Source organism: Salvia hispanica, chromosome 2 (genome assembly GCF_029641045.1).
Source record: "Salvia hispanica isolate PSC_SH4W2 chromosome 2, Shi_PSC_v1, whole genome shotgun sequence".
Lineage (NCBI taxonomy): Eukaryota > Viridiplantae > Streptophyta > Magnoliopsida > Lamiales > Lamiaceae > Salvia > Salvia hispanica.
The window spans coordinates 10230955-10250889 of record NC_142693.1 but is presented as its reverse complement, the minus strand read 5'-3'; the positions used below and the strand labels follow the sequence as shown (position 1 = coordinate 10250889).

The window sequence follows — 19935 nt, the reverse complement described above, 5'->3', positions numbered from 1 at the left end:
CTATCTTATTTCATACTTTATTTTCTCTTTCACTTTCTTACTTCATCCACAATCAATTTCATAACTCTCGTACCTAAAAAAATCTCTCAACAACATTCAAATAGAGGAGTAGTATTTCATTATTTATATTAACAATAATAATTCAATTCAACCAATGGTTCAACTGATCGACTCGGTTGAACCGTGAACTAGTTACCTCACCGGTTCGCTTCCGTTCCGATATTTAAAACATTGCTTGCAGACATATAGAGGCTTGACGTCCACGAAAATAAGGCACTTTGTAAATAGCACAAATGTTAATGTAGATTTGGTGAAGCAAGAGATAAGCAGTAGATAAGCAGTGTTATTGGAATTTGGGTTTTAAATTATTAGTAAGAGAGAAGTTGTGAAAACTTTTCTTTTTTTTTGTTGAATGTGCTCTATTTTTCGTGGACAACCAAAAATGCTAAATGTGTTTTATTTTTCGTGGACAGAGAGAGAGAGTAATATTCGGGGAATCCGGATGCAATAAGTCAGAGGAGGGACCAAGCCCCTTTTCTCGTTCTTCCTTCGGTAGAGAAGACGAAGCCGCCGCCTCCCATCAATCCCTCTGGCCTTCCGTACGCCATACACGAATCGAAGCCGACGTCCTTTCCTCCGCCGCAAAACCACCTTCGAATTCTCCTTTTTCTTAATTTTGTGCGAGAACCCTAGCGCTTCCTCTCTCATCTTGCTTCTTCTCCTCGGCGATGATTACGTGCCTAGGGGCTCGCAGCCGTGGCTTCCACTGGATCGCAGCCATGGCTTCAGTCCGAGATCTAGACGATGCTGTTTTGGTCGTCGCACGCCGGAGCTGAGCTGCTGTCACTTTACCCCGCGCGCTTTTTGCATCCGGTTACACGCCCCGGCTACGCTGCGTTCGTTCCCGCGCCGTCAATCGCTATCTCTTTCGATTGGTATGTTTTCTGTGGTTCCGGAATTTGATTTTTGTTGGTGATCGGGGCAATTTGATGCTGGTTTATCCTATACCTTCCGATTAAATAACAGATTTTATCAAATGAGATCTCTAGGTTGTTCATGTTGTAACCATTCTGTATTTATAATGGTATCATCGAGCTCATTGGAGAGAATTTCTCTGAAAGAAACAATTGTAAATCACATCAATTACACCGACAATAGTAATCATTTCTCAGTCGATCTAATTTAATCGGTCAATTCTCTCCTTTCTAACAATGCTAAACCCAATTACAACGTCTTCATGTCAATACATGTGGTAACAGTTAACAGCTCTTTTCTTTTCTTCTTTTTCCAATTGTTGAAAGTTTTGTTTCTGTAACTTTTAGTTTCCACAATTCTTCTATGTTGCAATCCTTAATGTTTGGATAGTTTTTCTACAGTAATATTTTATACAGAAAGACTCAACTAAGGTGAATCCTCCCCATTGTGTGCGGGGAGGATGCTGATAAAATAGTTTCTTTTTTAACAGCTTAGTTTGCTGACCAGCGGTTCAAACTCTCCGTGCTTACAAGGACGAGAGGGGGATCAACTGTTTATTATACATGGCTGATAATCGCAATGTTAATAATGTCACGGTGCGAGCAAGTACATCCAGTCCCTTCACAATTAATATTGAAAACTTCAGCAAACGGATAAAGTTGTTGTACTCCCACTGGAAACAGTTCAAGAATGATCTATGGGGTGGCGCGGAGGTTTTCTCCATAGCTACTCCTCCTCGTTCAGAGGACCTCCGTTACCTAAAATCCTCTGCGTTGAATATGTGGTTGGTCGGTTATGAGTTCCCAGACACAATCATGGTTTTCATGAAGAAACAGATCCATTTTCTGTGTAGCCAAAAGAAAGTATCATTACTTCAATCTGTGAAAAAACCTGCTGAGGATGCTTTGGGTGTAGAAGTCATAATGCATGTGAAGGGAAGAAATGATGATGGGTCTGCATTAATGGATGATATATTTGAAGCTGTTGGTGCAGAGTCACGGTTGGATGGCTATGACAACCCTATTTTTGGGCATATTTCCAGAGAAACTCCAGAAGGGATTTTCCTAGAGGTGTGGGAGGAGAAGTTGAAGAATACTAATTATCAACTCACTGATGTAACTAATGGGTTCTCGGACCTGTTTGCTGTGAAAGATTCTCTTGAGATTACAAATGTGAAGAAGGCTGCTTACCTGACTTCCTCTGTCCTGAAATATTTTGTCGTCCCGAAACTAGAGCAGATCATTGACGAGGAGAAGACAGTCACTCATACTTCCTTAACTGATGATACTGAAAAAGTCATAACTGAACCTGCAAGGATAAAGGTGAAGCTGAAAGCTGACAATGTTGATATCTGCTACCCACCAATTTTTCAGAGCGGAGGACAGTTTGATCTGAAACCAAGTGCAACAAGCAATGATGACTATCTATTCTATGATAATACAGCTGTTATCATATGTGCAATGGGGTCTCGTTACAGTAATTATTGCTCAAATGTGGCTAGGACTTACCTAATTAATGCCAACTCGCTGCAGAGCAAGGCATATGAGGTCCTCCTGAAGGCCCACATTGCAGCAATAGCTGCTTTAAAGCCTGGAAATAAGGCTGTAGATGTCTATATAGCAGCTGTTACTGTTGTGAAAAATGAGGGGCCTGAATTTGCTCCCCACTTGACAAAATCTGCAGGAACTGGAATAGGTCTCGAGTTTCGTGAGTCAAGCCTCAGTTTAAACGGAAAAAATGACAAGATACTTAAAACTGGCATGATCTTCAATGTATCTTTAGGTTTTCAGAATTTGCAAATAGAGACCAACAATCCAAAAACACAGAAATTTTCTTTATTACTTGCAGACACAGTTGTCATTGGTGAAACTACCTCAGAAGTGGTAACCTCCACATGTTCGAAAGCAGTGACAGATGTGAATTATTCATTCAATGATGATGAAGAAGAGCCCCAAAAAACCAAATCCAAGCCTAGAGCTGCTGACTCACTCCCATCCAAGGCAACACTAAGATCAGTTAACCATGAGGTATCGAAGGAGGAGTTAAGGAGGCAGCATCAGGCAGCACTGGCTCAACGGAAAAATGAAGAGACAGCAAGGAGGCTTGCTGGTGGTGGCTCTGAAGGGTCAAATCGTGGTCCCCTGAAACCATCAGGTGAGCTGATTGCATATAAGAATGTCAATGATCTACCTCTGCCAAGAGACTTCATGATTCAGGTAGACCAGAAACATGAGGCCATCCTCATACCCATCTATGGCAAGATGGTGCCTTTCCATATTGCTACTGTGAAGAGTGTTTCCAGTCAACAGGACACTAGTCGTACGTGCTACATTCGAGTAATCTTTAATGTACCTGGTGCTCCCTTTGCTCAAAGTGACCCCAACTTACAGAAGTTCCACGATTCAATTTATGTTAAAGAAGTATCATTTCACTCCAAGGATCCAAGGCATATTAGTGAAGTTGTTCAAGCTATCAAGACCCTCCGCAGGCAGGTTGCATCCCGCGAATCAGAGAAGGCTGAGAGAGCAACATTAGTCACACAAGAGAAACTCCAGGTTGCTGGAGCAAAATTCAAGCCAATTAGGTTATCTGACTTGTGGATCCGTCCCGTTTTTGGTGGTCGTGGAAGAAAGCTTAGTGGTACCTTAGAAGCACATGCAAATGGATTTCGTTATGCAACATCAAGACATGATGAACGGGTGGATATCATGTTTGGTAATATTAAACATGCATTCTTCCAGCCAGCTGAAAAAGAAATGATAACTCTCTTGCATTTCCATCTGCACAACCACATAATGGTGGGAAACAAGAAAACAAAAGATGTTCAATTTTATGTTGAGGTCATGGATGTTGTACAGACAATTGGAGGTGGAAAGAGATCTGCATATGACCCTGATGAGATTGAGGAGGAGCAGCGAGAGAGGGATAGAAAGAACAAAATTAGCTTGGACTTTCAAAACTTTGTGAATAGAGTCAATGATTTATGGGGACAATCTCAATTCAAGTCATTTGATTTAGAGTTTGATCAGCCATTGAGAGAACTTGGTTTTCATGGGGTGCCACATAAATCATCTGCATTCATAGTTCCAACATCAACCTGTCTTGTTGAGCTCATTGAATTACCATTTGTGGTAATCACCCTTGGCGAGATTGAAATTGTTAATTTGGAGAGAGTTGGTCTCGGTCAGAAAAACTTTGACATGACTATTGTATTTAAGGATTTCAAGCGAGATGTAATGCGGATTGATTCAATTCCCACATCGTCACTAGATGGCATTAAGGAGTGGCTGGATACAACAGATATCAAGTACTACGAGAGTAGGCTAAATCTGAACTGGAGGCAAATATTAAAAACAATCGTTGATAATCCTGAACAATTCATCGAGGATGGTGGATGGGAATTTTTGAACTTGGAGGCTAGTGATTCAGATTCTGATAATTCTCAGGAGTCAGATCAAGGATATGTCCCTTCAGATGTGCAATCGGACTCTGTCTCAGAGGAGGAAGATGATGACAGCGAGTCACTAGTGGAGTCCGAGGAAGGCGAAGAAGATGATTCTGATGAAGAATCTGAGGAAGATAAAGGGAAAACCTGGGAGGAGCTGGAAAGGGAAGCTAGTAATGCAGATAAAGAGAAGGGAAATGAATCAGATAGTGAGGAAGACCGAAAAAGAAGGAAAATGAAGGCTTTTGGTAAGTCTCGACCACCAGCAAGAAGACCAGGAGGAGGAGGCAGCCTCCCTAAGAAATCCAGGTTTAGATGAAGAGGTTGTTGCGTCCCTACCATCAGAATTCGATAATAGGTACCTACAATGTGCTTTATTTTATTATCACCTTCACAATGTAAAGTTACACTTTCCAAGTACCATAGACCTGATGCACGTGTTTCAAAGAAAAATGGCTTTATCTTCGTTTCTTGATGTTTAAATAGTTTCCGTTGAAGTTGGATTTTTGGTTGTCTTTGCTAAAACACACTCTTTCTTTCTTATGGTTACTCTAATTTTGCATCTTAAAGCTGTGGCTTCCACAAACTTTGATAATTCCCGAAATAAATGAAAAGCTTCATTTCTAATGTTAGGATGTAAATAAATATTTGATATCTGCATAGGCTCTTTGCATAACATATGATATATAATTACTCTACCAGCACCTTGGCTTTAGTTTACATGCCTCATATCTACTACTTGAAAACTGGTCTGTAGTTATACTTACACCTCTTTGCAACTGTAAAGGGTAGGTAATGCGCAAGTGCTATCAAGAGAATGAACTTCTAAAATTAAAATCAAGTATAATTAGTATTAATCCAACAGCAGTATGACCCTGGACGTATATATTTGTTTATTCACAACATAATAATCAGTGTCTAATGAAAAACAATAGTATAATTAGTATTGATCAAACTGATTGATGAAAATGAGTTTTGGTAAACGATATTACCTATTGTCATGTAAATATTCTTGGACACTTGTTATAAGTTCGTATGGAATAGGAGGTGGACTATTTTGAGTATACATTGGTTGTGAAGCGAACAGCTTACTTATTTCAAGATAAATTACTACTAAACTACAACAATATTCTAGACCCATTTTCTGGCCCACTAAGGAGGATTTAGTTCATTGCGTGCTCTGGGACTTTACGAAGATTTAGGACTTTAGGAAGATATATAAGTATAATTGGTTTCTGCATTGGGACTTTAGGAAGATTTAGTTGGCTTATTATTAATGCTGCTTACGTAATTTCACCAGAACCTATACAAGTTTTCACTAGTATATGTAGCAAATTAATTCATTGCATGCTTTGCGGTGTCTTACTAAATGAAGTTGAATCTTATCACACATCTTTTTCTGGGTAATGGTCCTATGGATTGTAAATATACTCGTAACCTACGGCTAAACTTGTATTTACATACTCTTGGTTTCTATTCAAATATAATTCTTCATTTTGAGATATTGTGCCAGTCTGAGATGAGGTGAGATTCTAAAGATCTTACACAGAATTATAGATATCAATTGAAGGGGGCAGTTACTGTGATTAAGTATGCTTTTCTCGGTGCATCTTAATTGAAGAAAAGGTTTTATAATCAGATTGGGGAATTCACACCTCTTGTATGATCTCATGCAATTCGGTGAATACTTTGTAACTATTCTCTAACAAAGTTGCAGCACAATTTTTTTCCTTTTTCGTAATATGTTTCAAGATCCCCATAGTAGAATATTTATTAAATAACATAGTGGTCCTTGTAAGCACGCTTTCAGCATTGATATGTTTTCATAACTTCTGTTCCCTTGTATATTTATTCACAGATTATTGCCTGCTTGTAATCTTGCAAGCTAGAAGAAAATGGCTGGTCGAGGAAATCTGGTAATTCAACTCTAAAGCCTTGAGCAGGTCGAGGATATTCTTGACATTGTATTGTTTAGTAGCTAGGATGATTTGGAGTTTATGATAATCAGAACTTGCATGGCATGTCTTTTTCTTGTAGGTTTGTACTTACTTTAGTACACTTTAGTGTTCATGATATTCAACTCTGGTTCTACTAGTTCAATTTCGTAATTGTAGACGGTTGTTGCAACACGACTTCTCAAATATAATTCTATTTAGAATATCTAAAGAAAAACTTGCTTTTGTGTACACAGAGTGCTTCATCACCTTTTTTACATTGATAATGGACTTCTTTGTACTCCTACATGTCCAAAAAACGAAATTTACTGGAAATGTAGATTTGTCTAACTTCACAAGCATGTCCTGAACAATGTCATTTGGCTTTATTATGAAACGATCTCCTATTTGAAATCCTATTGAACAAGAATTATCAAGTTTATAAAGATAATCTTGCAATCCTATTGAACAAGAATTATCTAGTTTATAAGACTTAGTTATATATCAAGATATACGTTACTAAAATAAGGATAAGGTTTTATTTATAATTTTAGGAATTATTATGCACAAAAATAATTGGATAGGATCAATATTCTCATTTTGAGTTATTTTAATGTATTGTATATCAATTTATGGAAATTTATTATCACTATTTCAAATATTTTTTTTTCTCTTTTTCTCTTACTTTATCAATTAGGCACCCATATCATCCCAAATGACCTATTTTTATGAAATGAAGGAAGTTTGATATAGTGAATTGAGCTAAATAATATTTTACAGAGTATGAAAAAGAAAATATTAACTATATAGATTAAAGATATTAAATAGATGAGTTAAGAACATATGATTATTTATCGACGTTTGATTGTAATGTTTCAAAACTAAAAATTTAAAGAAACTAAAGTTGAGACGTAAAGAATTAAAATCAAAATTGCTAACTCAATTTATTAATATATAATATAGTTACATATATAATTTGTTGCCTGATATTGTAAATTGTGTCAAGAACTCTATTATTTTTATAAAAGAGGAGAAATCATTGTCATATATCTTTAAAATATTAAATATACGACCAATACTCCGCATTTGATTTTTTTAATCGAGGTTCTTGACTCTATTATTTTTACAAAGAAAAGGAGAAATCATTGCAATATATCTTTAAAATATTAAATACTCCCTCCGTCCCAAGGAAGATGGCCCCTTCCTTGGCCGGCACGGGATTTTATGCAGTTATATTTTGTGTGGTAAGAGGAGAGAGTAAAGTAAAAGAGAGGGAATAAAGTAGAGATAAAGGTGTTTCCATTTTAAGTAATAGGTCATCTTGATTGGGACAAACCAAAAAGGAAAGTGGGTCGTCTTCAATGGGTCGGAGGGAGTATATGATTTAGAAATACTCTGTATTTGATTTTTTACTCGAGGTTCGTCGTAATGTCCAAAAATTAAGAATTTAAAAGAAATTAAAATTATGAAATTGTTAGGATTAAAACTGTAAACTCAATTAGTATTAACAAATTGCATAGTACTTCCCTGTCTAAAAAAATGACATTTGGGACGACACGAGAATTAATACTTCCTCCGTTTCGCCATAATTGAAGCGAAACTTTTCGACACGGAGTTTTAGAAATGAATATTGGGTGTGTTAAATAAAAAGGAATATCGCAGTTCGGTATACCGCAAAAGTACAGTATACCGAAATGTGGTACGGTATATACCGATAACACGGTATGGTAACGGTATAAAAAATTACCATACCGAATTTCCACTGAACTCCGGTATACCGAAATTTACGGTACGATATCTGTATGATTTTTGTCATACCGTAACTTTCGATACGGTATATGGTATGGCACTCACGGTACGATATACCGTACCGAACCACCCCTACTCAAAATCATATGCTCCACAAGTATCTGCAACCGGTCGTGTAAATCAATATCGTGATGAAATTGAGGATCAATGGAATAAAAATTAGGATTTGAGGATTATTTAAAATCAATATCCTGATGAAATTGGGGATCAATGGAATGAAAAATAGGATTTGGAGATTATTTGAAAACAAGGGCGATAGAAGGTACAAGTTTGTCTAATCCTGCAGATCTCACCACCTCCTTACTCTAGCTCAGTTTCTTAATTAATTGTTTGTTTGTTTTGTACTCCCTCCGTCCCATAAAAAATGTCGCACTTTCCTTTTTAGTTTGTCCCACAAAAAATGTTACATTTCCATTTTTGGAAAAAGTTCTCTCACATGTATATAAAAATAATATTTTCTCTCTCCATTTAACACACAAAATAAAACCTCCTAAAATCCTGTACCATCCCACAAGTGTGACATCTTTTGTGGGACGGAGGAAGTATCTTTAAAGCCACTTTTGGGCAAGATGTAAGATAATTTCCATGGAATATACAGGTTGAGGGTCCGCCTAACCCTCCGTCGGGAAGGCATTTTAGCAAAAAAAAAAAAGGGCGGTAGAAGGTGAATTGGTGAGAGGGAAACTGAAATAGTTTAGCACTTCTAATTTTAATTTATTTTATGTTTTGTTATGATTATTTTTATTATAAAATTTTAAGTTAAAAGTGTGGCTATGAGGGTCTCAATATGGCATTTACTTAAAATGCAGTAATACTTAATTGAAATAAACTTAGTGAAACGTTGGTGTGTTGATAAGCCATCTGTTATGACAATGTTTACAAAGTGCCATTAATAAGATGTAGTATTAGGCTTTTTTTCGAATAGTGAAACGACACTGTTAATTGAGAGTGAGGACTATTCAATGGTTTTAGAAGCTTTTAGGATTTATGGATCTAGGATTGACAATCCTAGTGTTAGTAATCTACACTTGTGTGTTGTGTCGCATGGGCCAAACTTATGTGACTTGTTCTATCGAAGTATAAACTATGTTAGGGTGTTGTAGTTGGAATTTGTATAGTCATATTTGTGAAACCACTATTCTTGGAATTCTTCTATTTGCCTAATTTACTTGTTTTATTTTATTTGTTTTATTTTATTTGTTTATACTTAGTTAACCCAAAACTCTTGTTTCTCTAGATAGTATATGACGCTTAGTACATGATAGTCAGTTGCTATTATATTCCCCGTGTTCGATATCCAGGTACTGACCTTTAGCTATACTTGATCTACCCTGTATACTTGCAGGTATTTTTAGTGCTAATAAAATGTGCATCAGCCAACCATTATTTTTTTGATCTCGTTGATATTTTCTCAAGGTAAAACGCGAATATCAGTTTGGATGGATGACATAACCGTTGAAATATTTTTGGCACAACTCACTGAGTATATCAAGTATTCAGCCCTGCATATGTGTAGGTTGAATGGTGATGGCTGCGGTGGATGTTGAGTATAAATTGTTGGAAACTGAGTGCGTCGTGTCTTCATACATGGGCGGCATTCATGACTCTCTTTGACTATATTTTCGTTGCCATAATACCTTTTGCCCTGCCAAACTATGTTACCGATGACATTATCTTTTTAAATTTGAATAATAATAATAATAATAAAACGAAATTACACCTGACAATTTATAGACTACTAGATTTTTGAAAATTTTATGATCTTAAATTAGTTGTAGTTAGCGATTGATAACATATAGCCGCCATGAATTAGACGTTTGAATTCAGTGCGAAGCATGCACAGCAATATTCATTGGAGAATCCGGTAGTAATGAAGTAGTGATAATAGTAAATCCGTCCGTTTTATTATGGTAAGGAGTGAAGGAGTAAAGAATATAGTATTTATTTGTTGAATAAGAAAAAAAAAAGAAAAAAAGAAAAGTAAATGGAGCAGCGTATATTAAGCGGCACCTCATGAATGTCCTTAATTCCGTGTGTCCCTCTGATTTAGTGTATTGTATTTATAAATTATAGTTGGTAGAGATCCTGAGTTGTAGCGAAGCGAGTAGTTGGTGATGATGGCACGAGAGGAGAACGTTTACATGGCAAAGCTGGCGGAGCAGGCGGAGAGGTACGAGGAGATGGTGGAGTTCATGGAGACGGTGTCCGGGTCTCTGGCGGAGAATGAGGAGCTGAGCGTGGAGGAGCGGAATCTGCTGTCGGTGGCTTACAAGAACGTAATCGGGGCGAGGCGTGCTTCGTGGCGGATAATCTCGTCGATAGAGCAGAAGGAGGAGTCCAAGGGAAACGAGGATCACGTGGCCACCATCAAGACCTATCGCTCCAAGATCGAGAAGGAGCTCTGCGACATTTGCGACGGCATTCTTAAGATGCTCGACCAGCGCCTCGTCCCTTCTGCTTCCTCCGGCGACTCTAAGGTCTTCTACCTTAAGATGAAGGGGGACTACCACAGGTACTTGGCTGAGTTTAAGACCGGCGCTGACAGAAAAGAAGCTGCTGAGAGCACTCTCTCAGCCTACAAGGCTGCTCAGGTACGTACAATTCAAATTGAAAATAACTTTACTTTGCTCTCTTTTCATTAACTCACAAAACAACGCTGCTGTTGCTGCATAGGACATTGCTAACTCCGATCTGGCTCCCACGCATCCAATCCGACTTGGACTGGCTCTCAATTTCTCCGTTTTCTACTATGAGATTCTCAACTCCCCTGACCGAGCCTGTAGTCTTGCAAAACAAGTACGTACATCATCATCATCGTCATCATATATTTTGTTTAATCAATTAATTTGTTTATGATCAGGCATTTGATGAAGCGATTGCTGAGTTGGATACCTTGGGCGAGGAGTCCTACAAAGACAGCACATTGATCATGCAGCTTCTTCGTGATAACCTCACTTTGTGGACCTCTGATGTTCAGGTCAGTGTACAATTATGATTATCTAGTATATTCGAAATTTGTAAGATTATTATGCCTTACTATTTGGAGTGGGGATCAGGAGGAAGGTGCTGATGAGATAAAGGAAGCCTCCAAAGCTGAAGAGGGGCAGCAGCAGTGAGGACCTCCTACTAAATTAATTCACTACCACTATTTTGTTTGGTGTTACTTTCTTCTTATTTTTACAAACTGAAATTGAGTTTTAGCTGCCGTTTATGCTTTCCTGTACTAGTTCGTGTTGTTAGAGCATTCTACATTTAAGTTTTCTCTAGCTATGCCAATTTGTAAGCTTCTTGACTGAAACTCAAACCTGAACTACTCGTTCCGTCCGCTAAAATCTCACACATTTTGCAAATTTTCGTTGTCCACCGTTTAAAGACACATTATCTTTTTTCAAGTTTTAGTACATGGACTCTATACGCCGTTAACTCATCTACTATAAAATATATTCTACTCCCTTGTCCCATAGAAATAGGGATTTTGGGGACGGCACTGATTGGTAAAATAGGAGATATAGAGAAAGAAAAAGTGATTGAAATATTATTGGTAGAGAATAGGGTCACCTTGTAAGAAAGAGAAGACTTGCCAAAAATAGAAAAAAGGGGCTATTTTTGAGAAGCAATTTTGAGGCAATTTGTCTTATGCTATCTCGCTGAAATTTGTATGCTGTTCTGAGTTTTGGTGAAGGTTTGCTATTGAACTAACATAGTAATATTAGATATTACAATGATCTTGATTCACAAATTGATAGATAGTTTAACAATACTTGAAACAGAGTATATATAGAAAAAAAAAATCCAAATCAATATTAGATGAAAATGAAGATAGATGAACCCATACTAAGCTTTGAATCATATCATCAATCAAACTACTAGTCCGATTACATACATCTTCCCCCTAATAATATTGTATAATGAGTATGAAATAAAACATAGAGTAGTTTTAATTCCTAAAAAGTGCTATCGGGGACCAGAAACTTGTTGTGAAGATACATAGGAGAAAGAATTATAGGAAGCAGTGGAAGAAGTACTCGAGGTAGGCTGCCTATACAACATGAGCTGGTTAGGCTGTGTCCCTTCACTCATAGTAGACGACTCCGCAAATCTACGTCCATAAAACCTCAAAAAATTGAGTGATTTCAATTTAGGCTCGACCAAAGGCACCACGCCTTCTAGCATCCCGACCACATTCGTCATGGTGGGCCTCAAGTTGGGGTCCTCGTGCACGCAGCATAGTGCTATACGGACCATCTTCTCGACCTCGTGGCTTCTGACTTGGCCTGCCAACCTTGGGTCCACCAGCTCCAGGTAATTTCCCTCTACGTGCATCTCTAGCGCGAGGAGAGGGAAGTACACGCGCTGCTGCCCTGCCGAATCCCATGTTGAGGGGCACGGAGACAGGGCAGCAGCAGAGCTATTGCTCCTCGTCGTCGAATTCTTGCTTCCCCTTATGATCTCCAGCAGCACCATGCCATAACTATATACATCGCTTTTGTCCGTAATGGCCGAGCTCGTCAGCCACTCTGGAGCGAGATACCCGCGCGTGCCTCTCAAGGTCGTGAAGAGACCGGACTGCTCTGGAGTGAGCAGCTTCGAGAGGCCGAAATCGGAGATCTTGACCTGCGATTTGTGGTGGAGGAGGATGTTCTCTGGCTTGACGTCGCAGTGGATGATCTTGTGCTCGCAGCCGGAGTGCAAGTAGGCCAGCCCTCTAGCCGCCCCCAATGCAATTTCGCACCGCTCCTTCCAATCCAAAACGGTGTCGCCTTGGAACAGAGTGCGATCCAAGGAGCCGCGCATCATGTACTCGTAGACAAGAAGCTTCTGCGGGCCGTGAGCGCAGAAGCCTCTGAGCCTCACGAGATTGACGTGATGGATTTTCCCGATCACGGCAATCTCAGTGAGGAACTCTCTCTTCCCTTGTGATCCTAAGCACGTGATCTTCTTCACCGCTACCTCACTTCCGTCGAGGAGGGTCCCTTTATACACTGTTCCGAATCCGCCGCAGCCGATTTGGTTCTTGAAATTTTCAGTAGCCTCGGCCAGCTCCGCGTAGTCAATCCTCACCGGCAGCCCCGGGATGGAAACCAAATCCATCTCCTCATCATCCCGCTTCGATCTCGACAACCTTCTCCTTAAGCAGACTAGGACGACAACGGCGATTGCAAGAACCGCCGATGATGGTAATAGCACCGCAACGATTGTCGGGAAACCAGGCTTATTATCCTTTACATCACTGTTTGGAACTCCGACAGCCACCATTTTGACATATCCGACGCGGTCTCCCGTGCCCGACTTCATTGAGCCTAAATAGTCTGTGATCATGTAACACGACCCGAATCTCTGGCTGAAGAAAACGCCCAAACATGAGCAGTTTTTGGAGCACAGACTCTGACACAAGGAAATGTTGACGTCGCGGATCACAGGATCGGTGAAGTCATTTGAGAAGTAATCCAAATCGCTCCTCAAACTAAGATATTTGAAATCCGTGTGGTTGTTGCAGGAATCAGGGAAAACAAGAGAAGTGTCAGTTGGAATGCAATCACCATTGTTCATCCTAGGATCGTTGTGAAATCCAGGCGCACACCGACACGAACCTCCACTGCTGCAGACATCGAGCTTCTTGCATATCATAGGAATCTGGCACCTATCACTGGGGACCTCCATCACCTGATTACTACTTGTATCAATTGAATCAAAGCTCACAACGCTCAGCAATCCCTTGTAATCGAGTTTTGCAAACGCCAAACCCGGAGAATTTCCCTTAATGATTCTTTTCATCACAACCTTTTGGCCATTTCCACCCATTAAGAACAAACCTGTAGCGTTGAACATGAGGAAATCGACGGGGAGACTCGTGTCCCGGAACGTGTTCTCGTCCATGGAGAGCTTCCAGTAAACCATCCCGTTCCACTGCAGCACCGCGTCGTCGTCGCCCACGACTAGCCTGTAGCTTCCCTGCGACAGCTCCCCATCATCGCCCGACGACGCCACCAGCGATTTCCCCGCGGGCAGCGTCTGGCCGGAGACGAGCAGATCGGTGGGGGAGTCGAACGACTGCCAGAGGATGTTGTTGGTGGAATCGAGGAGGAGTAAGTTTCCAGATTCGAGAAGGTGCATAGAAGAAACGGGACTGGGATTTGCAGGGGTTGACCAGATGGGGTGGGTGGAGTCATTGTAGAGAGTTAGCCCCTGCGCCGTGAGACGGAGCTGAGAAGACTGGGAGATGTGGCGGTTGCGGTTGGCCGCCCAGACAATCGTGTGGGAGGCGACGTGGGTGATGACGAAATAGAAAGATCTGGATTCGGGCTTGGAGTTGGTTATTCGGGCCTGAAAAGAGCCATTCTCGGAGGCCAAGAAGGCGCCGGAATTGTCTATGAATTGGAGATAAGAAGCTGTGAAGTTGATCGGTATGGATGGGACGGAGATGGGGCCGGCCAAGGCTGGAGAGGGAGAGAGGAGAGAGCAGAGGATGAAGAGGTAAAAGGGGAAGAGGAAAACCGGTGGTCGGCCCATGCAGGCAGAGTGATTGGGTTGTGATTTGAAATGGTCCTTCAAATTTGAAGCATTACTATAATTATTGTCATTAATTGGTGTAGTTGAACGGAGTATTTTATTTTATCTGCGTTGACATTATCACACCTATCTACATTAATTGTCCGTTGACTCTTTCACTTTTACGACTTATGTAGGGGTGGGGTATCCTGAATGCGTTTCAATGCCTCTGTCCGAAATAATTAACCCAACTAATGAGTCGTTCGCTTTCCCAATTTCATAAATTCCCCCTTCGCTCATAGTTGACTTATTTTTTAGTTTTGGAAAGTTTACTCGTAGTTGTGTTATTTCTATATATAGTTGTTATATTTTTTCTCATTTTTATTATTTACTTTTTTTATTTTATTATTTCTATTATATTCATTTTCTATTTTTTTATCTCTATTATTTTTTTATCTATCTACTTAACACGTCAAACATCCATTTCTTAATCTTCGCCGAAAAATTTCGCATTAATTATGAGGGAACGGAGGGAATACAAGGCTGCTGCACCATAATTGGGCTGGGCATGTGTGGCCCACCAATTAGAAGTAAGTTCGCCTATTCAGTTTTGAGCTTGATTTGGTTTAGATTTTACTCCATTGTTAGTTACTATTTTTATGAAGTTTCACCATGTTTGCTGTGAAAATGTGTATTTTACTCGCCGTTCAACTTCACCGTTTACAGCGACGCAATGGCGTCGAAGCCTGCAACTTGTGGCGACGTCGTCGAGTTAGGGAAATAAAGTGGAGATGAGAGTTAAGAATTTTGATTTGGCACAATTGAAGTTGGAAATCGAATTTTGGGGGGGCAAACAAGTAAGAGACACCCCAATCTTGATCCAGAAATGAAAACATATTTGAAAACCACGAACCGAGTAAGACTTCATTCTAGCATAACTGCAACGAAAAGTGCATGCCTAGCTTCAAATCTTAGGCCTGACAGTTTGGAATCATAGAAAGCGGGAGTGTGATCAAATGAAAGCTCTAAATATTGTACAAACTTAAAACTATGATTTGGACCATTGAAAAATGTCAACAGATTACAAAAAAGCATCAACAGGAAAATATCAACAGAATTTCAACGATAGTCAATGATTGATGTTGTATTGATACTGTGTTGACATTAAAATCTTGAAATTTTACATTATATTGATATTGCATTAAACTGTGTTGAAGCTGTTGTGTTGAGGAGTTTTGAATTTGTACAATATATAAGATTGCATTTTATCACTACCCTGAAAAGTGAATGGCTGAATTTCCCATATTTGAACCCAAAACATACCAATTCTTGGGAGGCGAAAAATCCTAAGTTTCGGGGTTAACTTGTTCCTTTAGTGGACCACAGTGACATAGTTTTGATCCACTCATCAATTTAAAATTACTAATTGTATACTTCCCTCATTCCATAGTAATGGAATCATTTTGACATTTTAGTACGTTGTATAGTAATAGACTCATTTTCCTTTATAGTAAATGTCAACACATTTTCCCACACCTACTTTACTCTCTCTTACTCCCTCCGTTCCATAGTAATGGAAGCGTTTCTTTTCGGCACGGAGATTAAATAAAATTATGTTAGGTGAGTTAAGTAAATGGAGAATAAAGTGAAAAATGGAAAAGGTAGAGAGATGAAGAGAAAAAAAAGTAAGAGAGAATAAAGTAGATGTGGAGAAATGTGTTAACTTTTACTAAAAAAAAAATGACTCTATTACTATGAAACGTACCAAAATGGTAAAATGAATCTATTACTATGGAACGGAGGGAGTACTTTTTTATTTCTTTCTCTCTCTACCTTTTTCATTTTCCACTTTATTCTCCCTTTACTTAATGCACCTAACACATTTTTTTCTTAATCTCTGTGCCGAAAAGAAACGCCTCCATTACTATGGTACGGATGAAGTTAATTTTTTGTATTCTATCTTTTTATTTTATACTTAGGGATGTCAATCGGGCCGGGCCGTCGGGTTGCGGGTAAATCGGGTGTAGGCTAATCGGGTTGTGGTTTCTTTCGGGTTATAAAAGTTCAACCATAACCCTAAAAGCTCGGGTTTCGGGCTAGTCCAGCGGATTAATCGAGTTGCAATCGATAATATTAATATGCGATCAATCCAATAAATAGTGATTAAAATTAGCTTTATTCATACAATGTAAAACATTTAATTATGATATATTTGAGATATATGTTTAAACTCAATCATAAACGTGATCTAATAAAAATGTTTGAGATATCTCGTGCAATTTTAATGCATGATTTAGAAATTTGAATATTTTTTTAGTGAATTTGAAGTTTTTAATTTATTTATCAATTATTATATTAATAAAATTCAATATATAATTTGTATATTTAATATAAAATTGAAAATTATTTTTTAGTTTATATTATAAAATTAAACAATAGTGTGGAATTAGGAGTAAAAAAATAGAATAATAGAAATTTTATCGGATTTTCAAGCCAGCCCATCGGATTTTCGGGTCTGGTCCTAATGGGGTTGCGGGTTAGTCGGGTGCGGGCTAATCGGGTATTGATTTTATCGGGCTAGAAATTTCAAGCCCTAACCCTATAAATTTGACGGGCTATTCAGGTCAACCCACAGGTTACGGACTACACTGACATCCCTATTTATACTCATTCGTCACATATCAGTCGCACTTTTCATTTTAGGCCGTAAACTTTGGATTGATTTTTTGGCATAATTAAACTAGTATTTTAAATATAATGAGTGATTATTAAATAAAGGAACAATAAAATTATATAAATATATTAATTAAGTACTCTAATTCTTACTTAAAATATAAATAGTGTAGGTAGTTTGAGACGAATCGAAATAAAAAAGTGCAAGTAACACGAGACAGATGGAGTATCTCTTCTCTATCTCTCAGCATGTCGGTACACACAAATCTAGAGTAGGTCACTAGTGTCCTTAAAACTTGCCCTAAAAATTCGTATATTCTCATTTTTTCCCTGCCATGTTAGAGTTTTAAATTTTATCCCTAGTGATACGCTCGGATTTTGTACTATTTTAATGTCATTATTTGGTCCGTTTTCAATGTCAATTCCACATTACATGTCTATTATTTGTATATTTTATACATTTTGGTATTTTGACGTGTTTTGTGAGAAATGTGCATATTTGAGCCGAAAAAGGGAGTCAAAACGTAAAGTCTGGAAATTGGGAGTTCAGACGGCGACCGACGACCGCCGCAACATGTACGGCGACCGCCAGTGCCCGGCGGCTAGTGGTTTGTAGCGGCCCGCCTCAGAAATCTGTGCTAGAAAATGAGTCTCGCCCGACGACCGTCGGAGGATTTGTGGCGGCCCACCACCGAGGAGGCAGAGACTCTGGACTACCGCGCGACGACTGCTAGAGAATGTGCTGCGGCCCGCCGTGAAAAGCAGCGAATCAGATTTGACCTAGAATTCTCTCCAAGATTTATCATATTTTGAAGATCTTTTCCTTCTAGGATGAGGAGTGACTTTCTCCTATAAATAAGATCTCAAGCTTCATCAAATCAAAGCCTCTTTTTTCATCATAATTGCCACGACCGCACTTTTTTAGGGTTTATAAATTTGGATGGTCGCGACTAGTGGGACTTTATATGGTGGATAACAAGTCTTATGTGCATATTGCTGCAAATTTAAGTTTGATTTTTTTCTTTTTTTATTTTTGTTGATTGCTTCTGATGTTTTTGATTAAGTTAGTCTTTGTTTGATTGATTGCAAGGAGATGAATTGTAATTGAATGGAATTATTGGATTAAGAGAGAAATTGTTAACCTAAGGACGAAGACTAGTTGCTAATGATGTTAAAATCATCCATTATACGCTATTTCGATCAATCTCTAGAAAGTTTAAGCAATAGTTGGATAGGGGAGTGATCAATTACAAACTCAATTTTTAATTGCTAACTACAACTAATTTAGAACCATAAGATTTGTAGAGATCTAGTGGTCTATAAATCGTCATGTGTAATTTCGTTGTATTATTATTTAAATTTTAAAAGATAAGAAAACTATCAAAATTAGGGTTTTAGATCAAAATATCAATATAGTATATTAAACATGTTAATACAATTCATTAAATATGTCAACACAAATTAGCATTAACATTGTATATTCATTAGATTGACATATTATGATAGCTACATTAACATTAAACTGCTTTTGAAAAATACAAAAATTAGAGAATTTTTTTCAAATTTTGATACTGGAACAAATGCAGTGAGATCTTGTTAGAATACTTATAAAATTATCTTTAATTTGATATAAGTTGTGCATAATAAATAATTTAAATTGAGATAGTTATAATCATTTAAAGTTTTTGGATATTTTTTGAAAGTTGGTTATAATTAATTTTTGGTTAATTGATATTAATACCCCTAATTAATTTTTTTTTTTCATTGTATTGATACTCATGGATTGATGATCTTGTTCATTGATTTCATGATCCAATGTCTATTACTTAGTTGTAGTTAGCAATTTAGAGGTGAGTTATCAATATAACACACTCCTAGGTGGATAAGTAGCAAATTGCTTAAGAATTTTTCGCAGCGGCTTTCTGCTTTGCTCTCCAGGATGGAATCACAAATCAAGCATGTTGTGGTTATCAAGGTAATTGGCAGGACTGGATCTCGTGGGCCAAGGTGAAATTCATTGATGATCAAAACCGTTTCATCATGACAAACGTCAAGGGCCCCATTAGGGAGGGTGACATCCACACCTTGTTGGAATCTAAGAGAGAGGCGAGGAGGCTCCGTTAATTTCTCAGCGCCATTTCTTGCTATGGCAAAACCTTTTTGAAATTTTATTTTGATGCAGGTTGTGTCTGGATTTTGGTAAACATTTTGGCGCAAAATAGTATCACCTCAAATGCAAGCACTTATTGTTGCTTCTGTTTTTGAATCCGCCTATTTTTATCTTTGCAACAATTGTGTGTTTTACATTTATGTGGTTGCAGTTTAATTTATTGAATAAAAAAAAAGTAGTGAATCACTTGTTTGCTTTGGTTCGTGCGAGTGACCTAAGTGAGATTTTGAGTCAAAATTTATTCATGTGTGATTCATCATCATTTATATCATTGTTGTTAGAACTTGCTCGTAAGTTCCTTAAGTCCACATAGTGACCTTAGAGATAGGAAATGACGTTAGCAGTTAGGCCATACTTCATAGCCTTCTCATAATCCCTTATTAGCCAATTTTTAACCTATTAGCCTTTTTTATTTGTTGAGCTAATCTATGGTTTGAGAT

General features: G+C 38.3%; 2 protein-coding genes and 2 pseudogenes across 2 annotated transcripts; 3 read left to right on the top strand and 1 right to left on the bottom strand.

The window, feature by feature from the left end:
• The first annotated feature begins 511 nt into the window (after window positions 1-511).
• LOC125201272 (FACT complex subunit SPT16-like) lies at window positions 512-6606 on the top strand. Its single transcript, XM_048099317.2, has 3 exons — window positions 512-935; window positions 1466-4778; window positions 6279-6606. Exon 2 carries the CDS (start codon window positions 1539-1541, stop codon window positions 4737-4739), a length of 3201 nt encoding a protein of 1066 aa, XP_047955274.2. The 5' UTR covers window positions 512-935; window positions 1466-1538; the 3' UTR covers window positions 4740-4778; window positions 6279-6606.
• Window positions 6607-10232: 3626 nt separating this feature from the next.
• Window positions 10233-11513, top strand: LOC125201774 (14-3-3 protein 2). The gene is made up of 4 exons (XM_048100022.2): window positions 10233-10754; window positions 10837-10959; window positions 11024-11140; window positions 11220-11513. Exons 1-4 carry the CDS (start codon window positions 10278-10280, stop codon window positions 11277-11279), a joined length of 777 nt encoding a protein of 258 aa, XP_047955979.1. The 5' UTR covers window positions 10233-10277; the 3' UTR covers window positions 11280-11513.
• Window positions 11514-11939: 426 nt separating this feature from the next.
• LOC125186647 (G-type lectin S-receptor-like serine/threonine-protein kinase At5g35370 pseudogene) lies at window positions 11940-14673 on the bottom strand (annotated as a pseudogene).
• Window positions 14674-19228: 4555 nt separating this feature from the next.
• Window positions 19229-19588, top strand: LOC125202942 (small ribosomal subunit protein eS28 pseudogene; annotated as a pseudogene).
• Window positions 19589-19935: the final 347 nt, after the last annotated feature.

Coding starts and splice junctions, on each gene's coding strand:
- LOC125201774 (XM_048100022.2), top strand. CDS start 10,278: ATGATGGCACGAGAGGAGAACGTTTACATGGCAAAGCTGGCGGAGCAG. Junction 10,960..11,023: donor CCTGTAGTCTTGCAAAACAA/GTACGTACATCA, acceptor GTTTATGATCAG/GCATTTGATGAAGCGATTGC. Junction 11,141..11,219: donor TGTGGACCTCTGATGTTCAG/GTCAGTGTACAA, acceptor AGTGGGGATCAG/GAGGAAGGTGCTGATGAGAT.
- LOC125201272 (XM_048099317.2), top strand. CDS start 1,539: ATGGCTGATAATCGCAATGTTAATAATGTCACGGTGCGAGCAAGTACA.